Source organism: Staurois parvus, unplaced genomic scaffold (assembly GCF_062004578.1).
Source record: "Staurois parvus isolate SC_StPar_1 unplaced genomic scaffold, SC_StPar_1.0 ptg001707l, whole genome shotgun sequence".
Classification (NCBI taxonomy): domain Eukaryota; kingdom Metazoa; phylum Chordata; class Amphibia; order Anura; family Ranidae; genus Staurois; species Staurois parvus.
In genome coordinates, this window is record NW_028319503.1 from 1 (window position 1) to 20919 (window position 20919).

The 20919-nt window shown below is 51.4% G+C and overlaps 1 protein-coding gene across 1 annotated transcript; it reads right to left on the reverse strand.

Annotated features, from left to right (window-relative positions):
* Positions 1-2939: 2939 nt before the first annotated feature.
* LOC149434684 (endoribonuclease Dicer-S-like) lies at positions 2940-19749 on the reverse strand (the record flags this gene model as incomplete). The annotated part of the gene is made up of 10 exons (XM_089663520.1): positions 2940-2970; positions 3085-3131; positions 3222-3377; positions 5480-6224; positions 8757-8932; positions 13698-13803; positions 15865-16047; positions 16650-16803; positions 18172-18385; positions 19570-19749. Coding segments are annotated over 10 exons (1992 nt in total), but the record flags the coding sequence as incomplete, so codon positions are not given.
* Positions 19750-20919: the final 1170 nt, after the last annotated feature.

A 20919-nucleotide genomic window follows, 5' to 3' on the forward strand; every position in this document is an offset into this window, starting at 1 on the left:
AAAAGGAGCCTGCTTCCGCCCCCCGCCGGCCACCAGCCCAAAAGGAGCCTGCCTTCCGCCCCCCGCCGGCCACCAGCCCAAAAGGAGCCTGCCTTCCGCCCCCCGCCGGCCACCAGCCCAAAAGGAGCCTGCCTTCCGCCCCCCGCCGGCCACCAGCCCAAAAGGAGCCTGCCTTCCGCCCCCCGCCGGCCACCAGCCCAAAAGGAGCCTGCCTCCTCCGCCCCCCGCCGGCCACCAGCCCAAAGGAGCCTGCCTTCCGCCCCCGCCGGCCACCAGCCCAAAAGGAGCCTGCCTTCCGCCCCCGCCGGCCACCAGCCCAAAAGGAGCCTGCCTTCGCCGCCCCCGCCGGCCACAGCCCAAAAGGAGCCTGCCTCGCCCCCCGCCGGCCACCAGCCCAAAAGGAGCCTGCCTTCCGCCCCCGCCGGCCACAGCCCAAAAGGAGCCTGCCTTCGCCCCCGCCGGCCACCAGCCCAAAAGGAGCCTGCCTTCCGCCCCCCGCCGGCCACCAGCCCAAAAGGAGCCTGCCTTCCGCCCCCGCCGGCCACCAGCCCAAAAGGAGCCTGCCTTCCGCCCCCCGCCGGCCACCAGCCCAAAAGGAGCCTGCCTTCCGCCCCCCGCCGGCCACCAGCCAAAAGGAGCCTGCCTTCCGCCCCCCGCCGGCCACCAGCCCAAAAGGAGCCTGCCTTCCGCCCCCCGCCGGCCACCAGCCCAAAAGGAGCCTGCCTTCCGCCCCCCGCCGGCCACCAGCCCAAAAGGAGCCTGCCTTCCGCCCCCCGCCGGCCACCAGCCAAAAGGAGCCTGCCTTCCGCCCCCCGCCGGCCACCAGCCCAAAAGGAGCCTGCCTTCCGCCCCCGCCGGCCACCAGCCCAAAAGGAGCCTGCCTTCCGCCCCCCGCCGGCCACCAGCCAAAAGGAGCCTGCCTTCCGCCCCCCGCCGGCCACCAGCCCAAAAGGAGCCTGCCTTCCGCCCCCCGCCGGCCACCAGCCCAAAAGGAGCCTGCCTTCCGCCCCCCGCCGGCCACCAGCCCAAAGGAGCCTGCCTTCCGCCCCCCGCCGGCCACCAGCCCAAAAGGAGCCTGCCTTCCGCCCCCCGCCGGCCACCAGCCCAAAGGAGCCTGCCTTCCGCCCCCCGCCGGCCACCAGCCCAAAGGAGCCTCCGCCCCCCGCCGGCCACCAGCCCAAAAGGAGCCTGCCTTCCGCCCCCCGCCGGCCACCAGCCCAAAGGAGCCTTCCGCCCCCCGCCGGCCACCAGCCCAAAAGGAGCCTGCCTTCCGCCCCCCGCCGGCCACCAGCCCAAAAGGAGCCTGCCTTCCGCCCCCCGCCGGCCACCAGCCCAAAAGGAGCCTGCCTTCCGCCCCCCGCCGGCCACCAGCCCAAAGGAGCCTGCCTTCGCGCCCCCGCCGGCCACCAGCCCAAAGGAGCCTTCCGCCCCCCGCCGGCCACCAGCCCAAAGGAGCCTTCCGCCCCCCGCCGGCCACCAGCCCAAAGGAGCCTTCCGCCCCCCGCCGGCCACCAGCCCAAAAGGAGCCTGCCTTCCGCCCCCCGCCGGCCACCAGCCCAAAAGGAGCCTGCCTTCCGCCCCCCGCCGGCCACCAGCCCAAAGGAGCCTGCCTTCCGCCCCCCGCCGGCCACCAGCCCAAAGGAGCCTTCCGCCCCCCGCCGGCCACCAGCCCAAAGGAGCCTTCCGCCCCCCGCCGGCCACCAGCCCAAAGGAGCCTTCCGCCCCCCCCGGCCACCAGCCCAAAGGAGCCTTCCGCCCCCCGCCGGCCACCAGCCCAAAGGAGCCTTCCGCCCCCCGCCGGCCACCAGCCCAAAGGAGCCTTCCGCCCCCCGCCGGCCACCAGCCCAAAGGAGCCTTCCGCCCCCCGCCGGCCACCAGCCCAAAGGAGCCTTCCGCCCCCCGCCGGCCACCAGCCCAAAGGAGCCTTCCGCCCCCCGCCGGCCACCAGCCCAAAGGAGCCTTCCGCCCCCCGCCGGCCACCAGCCCAAAGGAGCCTTCCGCCCCCCGCCGGCCACCAGCCCAAAGGAGCCTTCCGCCCCCCGCCGGCCACCAGCCCAAAGGAGCCTTCCGCCCCCCGCCGGCCACCAGCCCAAAGGAGCCTTCCGCCCCCCGCCGGCCACCAGCCCAAAGGAGCCTTCCGCCCCCCGCCGGCCACCAGCCCAAAGGAGCCTTCCGCCCCCCGCCGGCCACCAGCCCAAAGGAGCCTTCCGCCCCCCCGCCGGCCACCAGCCCAAAGGAGCCTTCCGCCCCCCGCCGGCCACCAGCCCAAAGGAGCCTTCCGCCCCCCGCCGGCCACCAGCCCAAAGGAGCCTTCCGCCCCCCGCCGGCCACCAGCCCAAAGGAGCCTTCCGCCCCCCGCCGGCCACCAGCCCAAAGGAGCCTTCCGCCCCCCGCCGGCCACCAGCCCAAAGGAGCCTTCCGCCCCCCGCCGGCCACCAGCCCAAAGGAGCCTTCCGCCCCCCGCCGGCCACCAGCCCAAAGGAGCCTTCCGCCCCCCGCCGGCCACCAGCCCAAAAGGAGCCTTCCGCCCCCCGCCGGCCACCAGCCCAAAGGAGCCTTCCGCCCCCCGCCGGCCACCAGCCCAAAGGAGCCTGCCTTCCGCCCCCCGCCGGCCACCAGCCCAAAGGAGCCTTCCGCCCCCCGCCGGCCACCAGCCCAAAGGAGCCTTCCGCCCCCCGCCGGCCACCAGCCCAAAGGAGCCTTCCGCCCGCTGGCCACCAGCTCAAGGAGCCTTCCGCCCGCCGGCCACCAGCTCAAGGAGCCTTCTTCACACCGACCACCAGCCTAAGGAACCTTCCTTCCATTGACTAGCAGTCTAAGAAGCCTTCTTCCCGCCGACCACCAGCCTAAGGACCATTCTTCCCGCCGACCACCAGCCTAAGGACCATTCTTCCCGCTGACCACCAGCCTAAGGACCCTTCTTCCCGCTGGCCACCAGCCTAAGGACCCTTCTTCCCGCTGGCCACCAGCCTAAGGACAACAAAAAAAAAATAAAAAATGTCCTACCATGCAAATCTATATGGGGATCCTGGGTGACAACACTGACCATTTATGGTTATCACCATATTAGGTCAATGACATCACTTGGCATCCCCAGCCAGTTTGTTGGCATACAGTAGCCCTTCGAGGATCTGCAACAGGAGACACATGAATATCGCCAGGTCGCAGGGTACTGGGCTTCGCTCACGGTGATTGGATGAGGATCTGCGTGTGTGACTCACCGTTTCATTGCTCTCCCACTTGTCTGAAGCGCTCTTATCTTGGTTTACAACGTAGCCCGGGGGAAGCCAGTTGACGGGCGGATCAAAGATGGAGACGACCATGCGGCTCGGCGAGCCTTTCTTCTTACCGAGTCGGTAAAGGTTACAGTTGCTGACCTGCAATCAGACGCGGTTATTGGTATATAGACCACTATCGGGGCCCCGAGCTTTATGGATTCCCTGATCATCATTTTCCACTGGTTGCCCTTCGGCTACACCCAGATAAAACTTAGAATTTTATGGCTACAAAACTAAATCCGGACAGAGAGAAAACAAAAATGGCCGAAAGCGTGGGAGCGCCGCAGTTCCTGCAGTCCATAAAAAGGTTTAATTTGGCAACAAAAGCCAACGCATTTCAGGGGGCCCAACACTCACCCTTCATCATGGCTTGTAGAGCAATAACCACTTCTGGACTGCCTGCCGTAGATGTACCACCAACCTGCAGCACACATACTGCAGGCGGTCCGGAGGTGGTTATTGTACACATACATACATACATACATACATATATATACACACACACGTGATCCATTAGTGCGCGCCCCCCCGCATGCCCTATATCCGCTCTCTCCCCGGACCCCGCATGCCCCATATCCGCTCTCTCCCCGGACCCCGCATGCCCCATATCCGCTCTCTCCCCGGACCCCGCATGCCCCATATCCGCTCTCTCCCCGGACCCCGCATGCCCCATATCCGCTCTCTCCCCGGACCCCGCATGCCCCATATCCGCTCTCTCCCCGGACCCCGCATGCCCCATATCCGCTCTCTCCCCGGACCCCGCATTCGCTCTATATCCGCTCTCTCCCCGGACCCCGCATTCGCTCTATATCCGCTCTCTCCCCGGACCCCGCATTCGCTCTATATCCGCTCTCTCCCCGGACCGCGCATTCGCTCTATATCCGCTCTCTCCCCGGACCCCGCATTTGCTCTATCCGCTCTCTCCCCGGACCCCGCATTTGCTCTATCCGCTCTCTCCCCGGACCCCGCATTCGCTCTATCCGCTCTCTCCCCGGACCCCGCATTCGCTCTATCCGCTCTCTCCCCGGACCCCGCATTCGCTCTATCCGCTCTCTCCCCGGACCCCGCATTCGCTCTATCCGCTCTCCCCGGACCCCGCATTCACTGTATCCGCTCTCTCCGGACCCCGCATTCACTATATCCGCTCTCCACGGACCCCGCATTCACTATATCCGCTCTCTCCGGACCCCGCATTCATTATATCCGCTCTCTCCGGACCCCGCATTCACTATATCCGCTCTCCCCAGACCCCGCATTCACTATATCCGCTCTCCCCGGACCCCGCATTCACTATATCCGCTCTCCCCGGACCCCACATTCACTGTATCCGCTCTCCCCGGACCCCGCATTCACTATATCCGCTCTCCCCGGACCCCGCATTCACTATATCCGCTCTCCCCGGACCCCGCATTCACTATATCCGCTCTCTCCGGACCCCGCATTCACTATATCCGCTCTCTCCGGACCCTGCATTCATTATATCTATTAAACTTGTCCAGTAAAATTTTTTTTTTAAAAATCAAATTTAGTCAAATTTCGGCCAAAATGTATTCTGCTCCGTGTCTTTGATAAAAATAATAAAAAAAAAAAAAAAAAAAAAAAAAAATCGGGCTATACTGGCACTATTTTTCTTTCCATTTTTACTGGTAATGGCGGCGATCAGCGACTTATAGCGGGACTGTGGCGGGCATTCTGACACTGGGGGGGGGGGGACTGACATGGTGTCACTGACATCCCCAGTGACACCAAAACAGTGATCAGTGCTAAAAAAAAAAATAAAATAAAAAAAAGCATTGACACTGCACTAATGGCACCGGCCTGGAAGGGGTTAACATAAGGGGCAATCAAAGGGTTACCTGTGTGCTGGGAGTGTTTTACTAGGGAGCGGGGTCTGTGTGCTTCACTGCTCTGGATAGCTGTGCTGTGCAATGTGCCCGAGCCGACAGGGAGGACGGCTGTTAGTAAACAAAACTATCCTTGGAAGTCACTGGGCGCCGGCGAGTAATTACTGGCCGGAGCCCGGTGATTGACAGTTGCGGCTATAATATCTCTCTCTCATATATACACACACACACACACACACACATACATATACACACACACACACACATTCACACATATACACACGTGATTTCGCGCACTGCTGCCACCCTGTAGCAATTAACGATTACCCCTCCCCCTTCTGTTTCTCCCCCACCAACCTTTTTGCTTCTCATGTATGAAAGCCGTCCCTCGTGAGCATCCGGGTAGGTACAGAAAAGGTAGGTGGTGATGGCATGTTTAAGAAAAGAATCCCCCAGCATTTCAAGGCGTTCCAGGTTGAACCCGTCGCTGGCGTTCGACAAAGTCAAAGCTTGCAGGATGAGCCCGGGGTTCGGCCCGAGAGTTCTTGAGGAATACCCGTTGGAAGTCCCACTTTCACACTTGACACCGTTCGTGACAGTTGGAGCTTCTGGGTTAGTTGTCGCAGAGCCGGGGCACCCATCTGAGGTAGGTTTTGTATCATTCGTGTCGTGACGCTGATCGCTCACAGTACATTCGATGTTGGGGATGGGCTGGTTGTCATGAATCGGGTTGTCGACGGGGATTGAGGTAGAGGACTGAGCAGGCATTTCCCGTCTGCAGCTAGCCGGCTGGCTCCCTGGGCACGCATCGCACCCTCCTTTGGCGAGGCCGTTGCAGGATACGCCGTTAACCATTGCGTGGTCACCTGACGCAGGCTCCGCCTGGAGGTTGCTGGGAGATTTCGGACTTTTCTGCTCGGCGTGGTTCACAGACATTTGGTCAGGAATTTCTGTTGGGGCTTCTGGCTTAGCAGCATGGTCAGGGACACCTGGGATACCGGGCTTACAGTTACTTCCGGGATCGGGGGACGGCGGGTTGAAATGTGAGATGAAAGTCTTGCTGTCGATGGAACGTTTCCACCCAAAATCCAGGTTGGGATACCTAGAACATAAAGGTCAACTCAACGTGAAAATCAAAAAAGGCCATCAGATGAAGGTGTCAGAGAAATACAGAGTACACCACAGAAACTATCCAGGCCAAAAAACCTAAGAATACCTCCAGGAGACGAAGCTACACCTAAGAAGAGTACCTCCAGGAGACGAAGCTACACCTAAGAAGAGTACCTCCAGGAGACGAAGCTACACACACCTAAGAAGAGTACCTCCAGCAGGCGAAGCTACACCTAAGAAGAGTACCTCCAGCAGGCGAAGCTACACCTAAGAAGAGTACCTCCAGGAGACGAAGCTACACCTAAGAAGAGTACCTCCAGGAGGCGAAGCTACACCTAAGAAGAGTACCTCCAGGAGGCGAAGCTACACCTAAGAAGAGTACCTCCAGGAGACAAAGCTACACCTAAGAAGAGTACCTCCAGGAGGCGAAGCTACACCTAAGAAGAGTACCTCCAGGAGGCGAAGCTACACCTAAGAAGAGTACCTCCAGGAGACAAAGCTACACCTAAGAAGAGTACCTCCAGGAGACGAAGCTACACCTAAGAAGAGTACCTCCAGGAGACGAAGCTACACCTAAGAAGAGTACCTCCAGGAGACGAAGCTACACCTAATAAGAGTACCTCCAGGAGACGAAGCTACACCTAAGAAGAGTACCTCCAGGAGACAAAGCTACACCTAAGAAGAGTACCTCCAGGAGACGAAGCTACACCTAAGAAGAGTACCTCCAGGAGACGAAGCTACACCTAAGAAGAGTACCTCCAGGAGACGAAGCTACACCTAATAAGAGTACCTCCAGGAGACGAAGCTACACCTAAGAAGAGTACCTCCAGGAGGCGAAGCTACACCTAAGAGTACCTCCAGGAGACAAAGCTACACCTAAGAAGAGTACCTCCAGGAGACAAAGCTACACCTAAGAAGAGTACCTCCAGGAGACGAAGCTACACCTAATAAGAGTACCTCCAGGAGACGAAGCTACACCTAATAAGAGTACCTCCAGGAGACGAAGCTACACCTAATAAGAGTACCTCCAGGAGACGAAGCTACACCTAAGAAGAGTACCTCCAGGAGGCGAAGCTACACCTAAGAAGAGTACCTCCAGGAGGCGAAGCTACACCTAAGAAGAGTACCTCCAGGAGGCGAAGCTACACCTAAGAAGAGTACCTCCAGGAGACAAAGCTACACCTAAGAAGAGTACCTCCAGGAGACAAAGCTACACCTAAGAAGAGTACCTCCAGGAGGCGAAGCTACACCTAAGAAGAGTACCTCCAGGAGGCGAAGCTACACCTAAGAAGAGTACCTCCAGGAGGCGAAGCTACACCTAAGAAGAGTACTTCCAGGAGACGAAGCTACACCTAAGTACTTCCAGGAGACGAAGTTACACCTAAGAGTATTTCCAGGAGGAGAAGCTACACCTAAGAGTACTTCCAGGAGGCAAAGCTAAAGCTAAGAATACTTCCACGAGGTGAAGCTAAACCTGAGAGTACTTCCAGGAGACGAAGCTACACCTAAGAGTACCTCCAGGAGACGAAGCTACACCTAAGAAGAGTACCTATAGGAGACGAAGCTACACCTAAGAAGAGTACCTCCAGGAGACGAAGCTACACCTAAGAAGAGTACCTCCAGGAGACGAAGCTACACACACCTAAGGAGTACTTCCATGAGGAGAAGCGATACCTGAGAGTACTTCCAGGAGGCAAAGCTAAACCTGAGAGTACTTCCAGGAGGCAAAGCTAAACCTGAGAGTACTTCCAGGAGGCAAAGCTAAACCTGAGAGTACTTCCAGGAGGCAAAGCTAAACCTGAGAGTACTTCCAGGAGGCAAAGCTAAACCTGAGAGTACTTCCAGGAGGCAAAGCTAAACCTGAGAGTACTTCCAGGAGGCAAAGCTAAACCTGAGAGTACTTCCAGGAGGCAAAGCTAAACCTGAGAGTACTTCCAGGAGGCAAAGCTAAACCTGAGAGTACTTCCAGGAGGCAAAGCTAAACCTGAGAGTACTTCCAGGAGGCAAAGCTAAACCTGAGAGTACTTCCAGGAGGCAAAGCTAAACCTGAGAGTACTTCCAGGAGGCAAAGCTAAACCTGAGAGTACTTCCAGGAGGCAAAGCTAAACCTGAGAGTACTTCCAGGAGGCAAAGCTAAACCTGAGAGTACTTCCAGGAGGCAAAGCTAAACCTGAGAGTACTTCCAGGAGGCAAAGTCTGATCCGTGGAGGCCACACCTCCCGACTTACGGGACGTGAAGGATCTGCTACGGGCTGCTTGGTGCCGGATACTGCAGTACCTTCAGAGGTCTAGTGGAGTCCATGCCTGGCCGGGTCAGGGCTGTTTTGGCAGCACAAGGGGGATCTAGTCTATATTAGGTGGGTGGTCATATTGTTATGGCTGATCGGTGTATTTAGTGCTGAAATCTTTGAAGCTGTAGAGAAAAAAAAATTAATTCCGAATTCGGTTAGTTTCCCATTTCTAGTCATTCTCAGGTTACGTCTCCAACAGCAGAAAGGTTGGAAGTTTCTAGAGCGGATCTTACCGGAAATCCTCAGGTAGGGACTTCATGCCAACACCAGCATCAGTTGCTGTCTGAGCCCGGAGTTCCTCTGCTGTCAGGAGGCAATGCATGCGATAGAGAATGCTGGGCAGGCAGACGGCTTTCCTCCACAAGGATGCCGGGATGGGATGGATCGCGCAGAGCTCCGGAACCAGGATCTGAAATGTACAAAAACTGGGTCAGCAGAGAAACGGCACAACTGGGACTTATTCAATATGGCGGAATAAGCAGCAACATGCAGAGCTCCACAGCAGCCCGCCTCCACACCTTCGCACGGTCACGGGATTGTGTAGGGCAGTGCAGTGTCCAACTCTTTCAAAGTCCAGGACAATTTAGACCTACACCTAGTAATGTAAGCTCCCAGGATCAGGGCCCTCCTAACCCTCTTGTATTGACCTGTATTGTCGCCCGTTATATTGTACAGCGCTGAGCAAATTGTTGGCGCCATAAATCCTGTATAATAATAATAATAATAATAATAATGATGTGACAAGCATGAAAAATGGTGATCAGAAATGGTCCAAAAGGCGAGTATGGTGAATAATCAATCGGTCTGACGTGCCGGGATGGAAAAAGGAAACATCAGAGGTAGCCAAGGTGACACCATCCACTCCCATGAGAGGCTCACTGGTAGGAAAGTGACCCCCTACAAAGAGTGGCCAATCAACGCTCTAAGAAGATGAAGTTGACATCATGGAAACCGAATGGTCAACATCAAGGAGGCCAAAATTGTGACCGAACCCTTTTCATATATTTGTAAAAAATACTGAAAACCATTTCTCATTTTCCTTCCACTTTGTGTTGGTCTATCACATCCAATCCCAAAAAAAATACATTTATGTTTTTGGTTGTAACATAACTTTTCAAGGGGTATGAATACCTTTTCAAGGCACTAAGCACACAAAACACAAAAACAAAAAACACAAAAACAAAAAACACAAAAACAAAAAACACAAAAACAAAAAACACAAAAACAAAAAACACAAAAACAAAAAACACAAAAACAAAAAACACAAAAACAAAAAACACAAAAACAAAAAACACAAAAACAAAAAACACAAAAACAAAAAACACAAAAACAAAAAACACAAAAACAAAAAACACAAAAACACAAAACACAAAAACAAAAAAAACACAAAAACAAAAAAAACACAAAAACAAAAAAAACACAAAAACAAAAAAAACACAAAAACACTTGTATTTGTCAATCCAAGTTCTAAGTTTTACATAGCACATGCTGAGCGGCAGGATCAGGACGATACCAATATTGACTAATCCATGAGCTATGACAATACCACTCTAGAGCCGTGCTGACACCACTCTGCCAATATTCTTGAGCCTTGCCGATACCATTCTTGAGGCACGTCAACACCATTCTGCCGATACCATTCTTGAGCTTTGCTAATACTGTTCTGCCGATACATTCATGAGTTATGGTGATACCAATCTGACAACACCATCCTAGAACTTTGCCAATACTGTTCTGCTGATGCCATTCATGAGTCATGTCGACATCATTCTGACAATATCATCCTTGAGCCTTGCTGATACCATTCTTGAGGCGTGCCGACGCCATTCTGCCGATACCATTCTTGAGGCGTGCCGACGCCATTCTGCCGATACCATTCTTGAGGCGTGCCGACGCCATTCTGCCGATACCATTCTTGAGGCGTGCCGACGCCATTCTGCCGATACCATTCTTGAGGCGTGCCGACGCCATTCTGCCGATACCATTCTTGAGGCGTGCCGACACCATTCTGCCGATACCATTCTGCCGATACCATTCTTGAGGCGTGCCGACACCATTCTGCCGATACCATTCTTGAGGCGTGCCGACACCATTCTGCCGATACCATTCTTGAGGCGTGCCGACACCATTCTGCCGATACCATTCTTGAGGCGTGCCGACACCATTCTGCCGATACCATTCTTGAGGCGTGCCGATACCATTCTTGAGGCGTGCCGACAGCACTTAAGTTATGCCAATACCAATCTGAGCCTTGCCGATACCTTTCCTCAGTCATGTTGACACTATTCTGACAACACCATCCTTGAGCCTTGTCAAGAACATTCTGCTGATCATCCTGAGTCATGCCAAGACCACCCTGCTAATACCATCCTTGCCGACACCATTCTTGAGGCGTGCCGACACCATTCTGCAGATATTCTTGAGATTTGTCAATACTATTTATGAGTCATGTTGACACCATTCGGACAATACCATTCTTGGACCTTGCCAACACCATTCTTGAGCCATGCCAATACCATTACGGAGTCACAGACACCATTCTGCTGATAAATCATTCTTGAGCCTTGCCGATACCATTCTTGAGTCATGGTGACACCATTCTGACATTACTATCCTTCAGTCTTGCCGAAACTGTTCTTGAGCCTTGCCAAAACCATTCTTGAGTCCTTGTTGACAAAGTCCGGTAGAGACGAAACGCGTCCAGGGCACGTGACGTTCCCGGAAGTGCTGCGGAAGCCATTTTGGATTCTGGAATCCCTGTGTGTTGGAGGTCTGGAGAGTAACGGTGCACTTCAGGTGTCCCCCAGAGCTACAAAGTGATAGTGCTGGATAGGAGTAGCAAGGGGGAATTACCTGGTGATCGGGAGACCCTCTACACACGGAAAGGGGATCGTATACTGGGCATGAGGAGTTGGATGCTGTCTTGCTGATCTTATCGTTTTTATATGTAAGTGGCTACAATAAATTTTATATATGATTATAATTCACATACTGATTCCTGGTCTGTTTGTGAGGTCCTGAGGAACAAGAGGATACCAATCTAAGGACACTCTGTACATATGTGGTTGATTACAAGCTGGAATCTGTTTGTTTTAGGGTAATTATGCACTTTATATATAGTTTGCAGTGATATTTATAAAAATTTTTTTTTTTTTTTTTTTTCACGAGTGCTGTGACACTGGAGTGTTCTTTTTGCATGAGTTTAGTTCTGGGATTTAAAAGGTAATATACTATGTTGAGATTTTGTTTTTTGAGGTATTTGAAGAGCACCTGTGATTGATTTGCATCTTCAGTGGAGTAGGAAGCGTCTTCCTATCAAGAAATTGATCTTTGTTTGGACACATTATTTGGACACTTTGCATATTGGGACTTTATTTTATTTTTGTTCTTTTATATATATTTGCTATTTTTTATTTTTGGGTAATCTCTTTGGGTCTTGATTTTTTCACTATAATTGTGAGTTTTTGGGTTTAAGCCAATGAATATATGTTTTATTACTACTTCAGGGGAAGGATATTGATATGACTTTAAGGGATTTCTGAGGATTTTATATATACATGTGTGCTGATTTATACTTATTCCATTCTTTAGTCACGTCACCACCATTCCTAAGCCTTGCCGAAACCATTCTTGAGTCACGTCACCACCATTCTGACATTGCCATCCTTGAACTTTGCCAATACCATTCTGATGACACCATTCGTAAGCCTTGCCAATAGCATTCTGATGACACCATTCGTAAGCCTTGCCAATACCATTCTGATGACACCATTCGTAAGCCTTGCCATTACCATTCTGATGACACCATTCGTAAGCCTTGCCAATACCATTCTGATGACACCATTCGTAAGCCTTGCCAATACCATTCTGATGACACCATTCGTAAGCCTTGCCAATACCATTCTGATGACACCATTCGTAAGCCTTGCCAATACCATTCTGATGACACCATTCGTAAGCCTTGCCAATAGCATTCTGATGACACCATTCGTAAGCCTTGCCAATAGCATTCTGATGACACCATTCGTAAGCCTTGCCAATACCATTCTGATGACACCATTCGTAAGCCTTGCCAATACCATTCTGATGACACCATTCGTAGGCCTTGCCAATACCATTCTGATGACACCATTCGTAAGCCTTGCCAATACCATTCTGATGACACCATTCGTAAGCCTTGCCAATAGCATTCTGATGACACCATTCGTAGGCCTTGCCAATAGCATTCTGATGACACCATTCGTAAGCCTTGCCAATAGCATTCTGATGACACCATTCGTAAGCCTTGCCAATACCATTCTGATGACACCATTCGTAGGCCTTGCCAATACCATTCTGATGACACCATTCGTAGGCCTTGCCAATACCATTCTGATGACACCATTCGTAAGCCTTGCCAATACCATTCTGATGACACCATTCGTAAGCCTTGCCAATACCATTCTGATGACACCATTCGTAAGCCTTGCCAATACCATTCTGATGACACCATTCGTAAGCCTTGCCAATACCATTCTGATGACACCATTCGTAGGCCTTGCCAATACCATTCTGATGACACCATTCGTAAGCCTTGCCAATACCATTCTGATGACACCATTCGTAGGCCTTGCCAATACCATTCTTGAGCTTTGCTTACAATAGTCTCTCACTTCAAGTCTGCCAAAAATCAACAGACTCTCTGCAATGTCTGACATGAAGCACCTACACTGTTCCTATTGGCTAGGCCAGGGGTAGGCAACCTGTGGCTCTCTAGCTGTTGTGGAACTACATTTCCCATGAGGCATTGCAAAGATTATAAAACTGACAGTTACAGCTATGACTTGCAGAGGCATGATGGAACTTGTAGTCCTGCGGCTCTCAGGTTGCCTACCCCTTGGCTAGACCATGGCTGTCAAACTGGTGGCCCTCCAGCTGCGAGTCCCATGAGGCACTGCAAGGCTGACAGTTGCAAGCATGACTCTCAAAGGCAGAGGCATGATGGGACTTGTAGTTTCGCAACAGCTGGAGGGTCGCCAGTTGGACACCCCTGAGCTAGACCATGGGACCAGGAAGCATGGGACCAGGAAGAGACTTTTCACCCCCAGCAAGTAACGGAGCGCCACTACGACGTGTCCCGATGATCCAGGTCATTTTATTTATTAATACGACGAGTGAACAGAAGAATGGATTACCTGCTTGTTCTGTAAACTTTCCCACTTGGCTTTCCTCTTCTCTGCGCTGCTCAAGGGAAGGGCTTTCCCCTTCTGGTTCAGGTGGCGCGGGGTCAGCAGGTTTAGTCTACAAGAGATCAATGGAAGATGCATTTTATTTTGAACCTTTATAACCGGCTGCCATCAACCCCGCCTCTGCTGCACCGAAATCCCAAGCAGTGTGGTCAGCTCTGGTTCTGGACTACAGAACACCTCTCCTTAGGTGATGAGGAATGAGGGAACGTGTTCTGTAGTACCCATACTACAGGTGCCCAATACAATGCCTGTGTACACAAAATCTGTAAGTTAAAGCTGAATTCCAGGAAACCTGCAGGTACGGGATGAGAGAACGCCAATCGGGTGGCTGCCACCTGTGGGTTCATCCATAGTTATATTGGACAGGTTTATGGCTCTGAGATACTCAGGGATGAGGGAAGAGAGAGAATCGTACGCAGCAGCTGTGCCCTCCCCTCCGCTGCCCATTTACAGAAGCCTTTGTATTGTGTGAACTCATTCACAAAATACAAAGGCTTTTGTAATTGGGCATGAAGAGGGGAGGGTTGGACATAGCAGCTGCACCGACTACACTTGAAGGAGCTGACACCGGATCTGTGCAGTGCCCGGAAGTCCAGTCACAGAAGCCTTTGTATTTTGTGAATGAGTTCACACAATACAAAGGCTTCTGTAATTGGGCAGGAGGAGGGAAAGGGTGGGCGTAGCAGCTGAACCGAATCATCGCTTGAAGGAGCTGAGAGGGGATCTGTGCAGTGCCAGGAGGGTCCATTCACAGAAGCCTTTGTATTTTGTGAATGAATTCACACAATAAAAAGGCTTCCGTAACTGGGCAGGAGGAGGGGAGGGGTGGGCATAGCAGATGCACCAACCACATTTGAAGGAGCTGAGACGGGATCTGTGCAATGCCCAGAGGTCCATTCACAGAAGTCTTTGTATTTTGTGGAGGAGTTCACACAATAAAAAGGCTTCTGTAACTCGGCAGGAGGAGGGAAGGGGTGGGTATAGCAGCTGCACCGACTTGTCGCTTGAAGGAGCAGAGATCAGAGCTGTGCAGTGTCTCAGGTCCGGAAGCCATCTTCCTGGAGCCCAATAAGGGTGTCAGATATAAATTATGAGAGATAAGCGCAGATGTGGCAGGCACCTGGTTGGATTTAACTCATCGTATGCCTCCAGTTTTTGCAAAGTTAATATTTGTAAATAAAACTTCTTTCCATGACATACCTTTAGACCCGGTGACATCACTAAGGCTCTGTGCTTCCCCTATACAATGGCTGGTAGGAGGAGCCATCAGGGTGTTGTACTGGCTTACAGGAAGGAACAAAGTGCCCTACCTCAGTAAGAGCCCTCAGTTCTGATGCCAGCAGTGGGCTGGCTCTTGGGAGGAGTTATGCAAATATCAAAATGCCTTAATAGGTGAATGACAGACTGGAGGAGTGGCCATTCTTAGGCAGGTTGTATTTGCATGCAAAACACCCCAGGTAACGCCCGCATGGGATGCTGAGAATCCATTATTGAAATGCATTAAATGCAATGGGTGGGGCCAGAGACAGTCGGGCTGGGGAGGAAAGTGGGAAATGACGCTGGACGTCCTGAAGCTAGGAAATGAGGCGAACCTCTGACTTGCAGCTTCTAATGAACATTGTGAGAAGCTCCCAGTGTGCAGTGACATCAGTGGAAGCCATTTCTGTCCAGGTGAGGAGGCCGCTACACCTGGGCAAGCGCGAAGGGGGGGAGCCGCTACACCTGGGCAAGCGCGAAGGGGGGGAGCCGCTACACCTGGGCAAGCGCGAAGGGGGGGAGCCGCTACACCTGGGCAAGCGCGAAGGGGGGGAGCCGCTACACCTGGGCAAGCGCGAAGGGGGGGAGCCGCTACACCTGGGCAAGACCGAAGGGGAGGAGCCGCTACACTTGGGCAAGACCGAAGGGGAGGAGCCGCTACACTTGGGCAAGACCGAAGGGGAGGAGCCGCTACACTTGGGCAAGACCGAAGGGGAGGAGCCGCTACACTTGGGCAAGACCGAAGGGGAGGAGCCGCTACACTTGGGCAAGACCGAAGGGGAGGAGCCGCTACACTTGGGCAAAACCATCCTCACAGCAACACAAAGCCCTCCATGGACGCGCGGCGCTCACTCACCTGGAGGACGTGTGGTCTACATCCAGAAGGGGCTGGTTGAGGTTTGTCAGGTCGAGGTTGTATTTTGTTTTATAATATTCAGCAAAGGTTTCATATTCTGGGGAAGGGAATTTGCTAAGTGGAGTTAGATCAGTGTAGACGTCAGCGACGTAGAATCGATGAGGCTGATCGAAGTTGCGATATCTGAGAAGAGAAGACAGGGAACGTTCAGGATGCACTCACTGTACACTCTCTCCACCTCCACACCTCTCTCTCTCTCTCTCCCTCCACACCTCTCTCTCTCTCTCTCCCTCCACCCCTCTCTCTCTCTCCCTCCACCCCTCTCTCTCTCTCCCTCCACCCCTCTCTCTCCCTCCACCCCTCTCTCTCCCTCCACCCCTCTCTCTCCCTCCACCCCTCTCTCTCCCTCCACCTCCACCCCTCTCTCCCTCCACCTCCACCCCTCTCTCCCTCCACCTCCACCCCTCTCTCCCTCCACCTCTACACCTCTCTTTAAAAAAAAAAAAAAAGGGTACAAGTCTTGATGCTGCTGTCTCCCTAATAACACTGAAGATGTGGCTCAACAAAAGCCCTCACATTGGGGGGAGATCCCAAGCCCCTTCTCAAATCCCTCGATACCAGTACAGACAGCTAGGTCTTCCAGATGGCTTACTCCCCCCGTCACAGAGTCCTCTCAGCTGCTACTTCTGAGCTCACAAATCAGACACCTAAAATTACTCGGCCGTCAATTGGCTGACGATCTTTATGAATAAAAAGAAAATACCGCCCCCCCCTCCCGCTCTCACCTTGGAATGATAACTGCATCTTGGTAGTCTTCTAGCTTGAAGATGAAGGGGTTTTCTGGGGAATACTGAGTACTAGGAATTCCAGTACGGGCTTCAGATTTTTCAATATCTTCCACAAACTTAAAGTCTATGTCCAAAGTGCCAGAGTCATTAACTGGAGGGGAGAAGTAAAAGAATTGTTTTTTTTTTTAACTGTATTAAATAAAAATTAAATTAAAACATTTGGGGGTGAATTAAACTTTACAAACCATTTTTTGTGCTTAACCTTCCTAGCGGTCTGATTATGTCCACATTTCTGTGCTCAAAGCGGTACATTTTTTTGCATGGAAATATGTATTTTTTTTTTTGTCGGCCTGTAATTTTTAGGAATAACTCCCTGAAATCTGTCCGAACAAGAGTCTAGTAAACATCCCGGGGAGGATAAGATTTGATACACGAAATCATAAATTATAATTTAATAAATAATCATAAAAAATAATAAATGTAATTCAATAATATAATCAAACCAAAAACACTGAAATGTGAAATAGAGCGCCAAGTTCGCCCATCGCTGAGCTCAGTCGCAGAATCGTTTTCAGTGTCTGATGAGGAATTTCCCCCACCAATCATTATCACTCAATTCTGCAAGTGGTTCTGATTTACTATCGCTGTTCTCTAGCCGGTCTAAAACCGCGTCTGACCTAAAGGGACGCTTTTTGGACGCCATGGACGTTTCTCAGTTTCCAGGCAGAAAGAACAGTAAAAATGCAGACAGGGCGCCGGACAAAGCACTCGGGACAACATGTATGTGAAATGGTTTGATACAGGAATGTTATACTATGTGATTTTAGTGTATTTAGTAAATGCCACTTTTTGACATTTTCAAATTTCCCGCCAGTTCCGTCCCCTGTACGTCCCGACGTCGCAGGGGGCGGAACCCAGAAGACTGATGTCGGCATCGGCCGGAGGACATTGCCAGGGACACTGCAGGGGGGACATCGTGAGAGCGCAGGACAAGGTAAATGCTGGAGGGATCCAGGAGCAATGCTGCAGTGTATTCCCGAGTGTAGCTCGGGGGGGAGGTTACCGCTTGTGGTGCTGAAACATTACCCCGAGCTACACTCAGGAATACCGCCAGGGGGGTTAAACTGGGTTTAGAAATGTCAATTGTCTACCTACAAGCCGCCAATTGTCAACCATCATGTCTGTCAGGTAGACAGGACAACAGACAACTAAAGTTGCTCACATGGCAGGCTGACCATGCTGCTAATTGCGAGACAGCGGCTTAGAGTGTCAGTCTACAACAGGAAGTGTGTTTACTGGCAAAATTACCATATAAAAAAAAATTTGCGCCAAGATAAAAAAAAAAAAAAAAACAAAAAAACTTTTTCATTTGTTTTGGATAGATTGCGGAAAGGTTAGAGCCAGAAGCCAAAGTTTCCCCCAATCTACAGTCAGGCTTTCGGGCCTTTACAGCAGACTTAGGTTTTGGCTACCTGTGATGGCAGAACAGGGCGCTGGGCTGCCAAGGGAAGCCACTCACCAACATTGAGAGGTAGAACGCAGTAGGCGGAGTCGGCCGCCGTGGGTTTGAATTCTAGTGCAGGTTTCTCCAGGCGAAGGATGTGTGAGAAGATGTATTGGTGGAGCCGGGTGATCAGCTCCAGCTGCTGTAAGGTCAGAGTAAAGCCGGACTTTTTCAGCTCGATCGATATGGTCACCTCCCCGGACCGCGTGTAGACGGGGAAGTGGGGAATCTGCAAGACACGCCAAAGACATGTTTAAAAAAAAAAAAAAAAAAAACACCCAAAAAAACCCAAGGTCAAAGTAAAGCTGGACTTTTTCAGCTCGATCGATTTGGTCACCTCCCCGGACCGCGTGTGGATGGGGAAGTGGGGAATCTGCAAGACACGCCAAACCCATGTTTAAACCCCCACCCCCCCAGCAAAAAATAAAATAGGACAAAAACAAATATACAAAACAAAAACCCAACCCCCCCCCCCCCCCAAAAAAAAACCAAGGTCAGAGTGAACCTGGACTTTTTCAGCTCGATCAATATGGTCACCTCCCCAGACCGCGTGTAGACGGGAAAGTGGGGAATCTGCAACACACGCCAAATACATGTTTAAAAAAAAACAAAACAAACAAAAAAAAACCCCCAAAAAAACCCAAGGTCAAAGTAAAGCTGGATTTTTTCAGCTCGATCGATATGGTCACCTCCCTGGACCACGTGTAGACGGGGAAGTGGGGAATCTGCAAGACACGCCAAATCCATGTTTAACCCCCCCCAGCAAAAAAAAAAAAAAAAAAAAAAAAAAAGACAAAAACAAACAAAAATACAAAACAAAAAAAACACAACCAAAAGAACCCAAAAAAAACCAAGGTCAGAGTGAACCTGGACTTTTTCAGCTCGATCGATATGGTCACCTCCCCGGACTGTGTGTAGGACGGGGAAGTGGGGAATCTGCAAGACACGCCAAATCCATGTTAAAAAAAAAAAAAAAAACCCACCCCCCCACAAAAAAAAAAAAAAAAAAAAAAAACAAGGTCAGAGTAAAGCTGGACTTTTTCAGCTCGATCGATGTGGTCACCTCCCCGGACTGCATGTAGACAGGGAAGTGGGGAATCTGCAAAACACGCAAATCCATGTTTTAAAAAAAAAAAAAAAAAAAAACCCCGGCCTGGACTGGAAGGGGGTAAAAGTGTCCGGACTTGGAAGTAGTTACACTCTGAAAGCTGAAAAAACAAAACAAAAACACATTGGAGTGAAAAAAAAAAAAAAAAAAAAAAAAAAGGCAAAAATGGTCTTGTCACCTGAGTTTCATAGAACATGGTCTGGAAGTAAAAGGGTCAAACAGCTAAGAGACCTGTAAAAGGAAGCCCTGGAAGGTGTCGGGTGCTGCTGACCTGCATTCTGCAGAAGAGAGAGATCCGGCTTTACCTGAGGTATGGGTTTCGCAGTCAGGATGCCGAAGCACCGGGTTGTATCTTCGGGAGGGTAAAGCTTCCGTCTCCTGAAGTTCAGTTCATCAGGTAATGGTGTGGTTAATACCATCCCTATAACGTACAGGTAACATGGCTGTCCCGGCCGGGGGTAACTGTTCCGGAGACACTCGGGGATCTGAAAAGGAAGAAAAAAAAAAAAAAAGGGAGAAGGTTGGTTCTTCATAAAGTACTTTTCAAAACACATTCCCAAAAATGCAAAAAAAAAAAAAAAAAAAAAAAAAAAAAAATGGGAATATACAACCAAAGAACTTCAGCTTTCCTCTCCCTCTGGGGAGATTTCCCGTCACTTCCTGTCCTGTAGACACACCCGGAAGTGACAGGAAACATGTTGGTGCTGTAAAATTCCTGTATAATTATAATAAGAATTTCCCAACTAGGGGACATCTCCACTAAGACCGCCGTCATCAGGACAGATAGATGAAATTTCCCCAATGGGGACGCAACATTTAAAAAAAAAGGGAAACGGGTAACAGGGATAACAGGGGTCTCTCCCCCCCCCCCCGCTATTTAACTACTTTTGGACAGCGATACATACACAGGCGTATCTCGGTTAACGTAATTTTTGGTTTACGAATTCTTTTCACAATACGAAGCCGATTTTTAATTGCAATTGCCGTTTTTTTTTTCTTCACTACAGCTCACAGATTTAGCTGTCACTTTCCCTGGAGCTAAAGGAAACGGTTTCTTTGGGGAAACACTAACAGGAAACAATGTTTCTTTTAGCTGGGAAGTGACAGCTGATCAGCTGATTCTCTGAGCTGTAGTGAAGAAAAAAAAAGTATTAATTAAATTTAAAAACTGGCACTGACCTATAGTGACCGCGACTTTTTAACTTTTTTCTGACCTCCGGAACGGATTGGTTTTCAATGCGTTTCCGTTCACAAATTTTTCGCAATACGAAACGTCCCGGAGAACGCATTCAATTCGTAAACCTGAGGTACCCCTATACGCAGGTCTGTGACGCGAACGCTTATATACTGGGCCGATGCTTGCAGCTGCAGTCTCTACTTTTTTTTTTACGATTTTCTTTTTGGTAAAAGCAATCCGAGCGGCTAATTAGCCGCTGAGTCGCTCTTACAATCAGCGAAAGGGGTCGTCTCTCTGTGCTCTCCCATCCCGCCGAGCACCTAGCAGTGAAGCTGGTGGTTCCATCGGCTTTCCATGTAGCTGATCGTCCCCGAAGTGACGAAATAGTCGTTGCTTCTAGTTTCTGTTTATCGGCAAGAGGAAGGCTTCTGAATGAACCAATCTGAGGATTTCAAGAGCACAATTTGGGGGTTCTAAG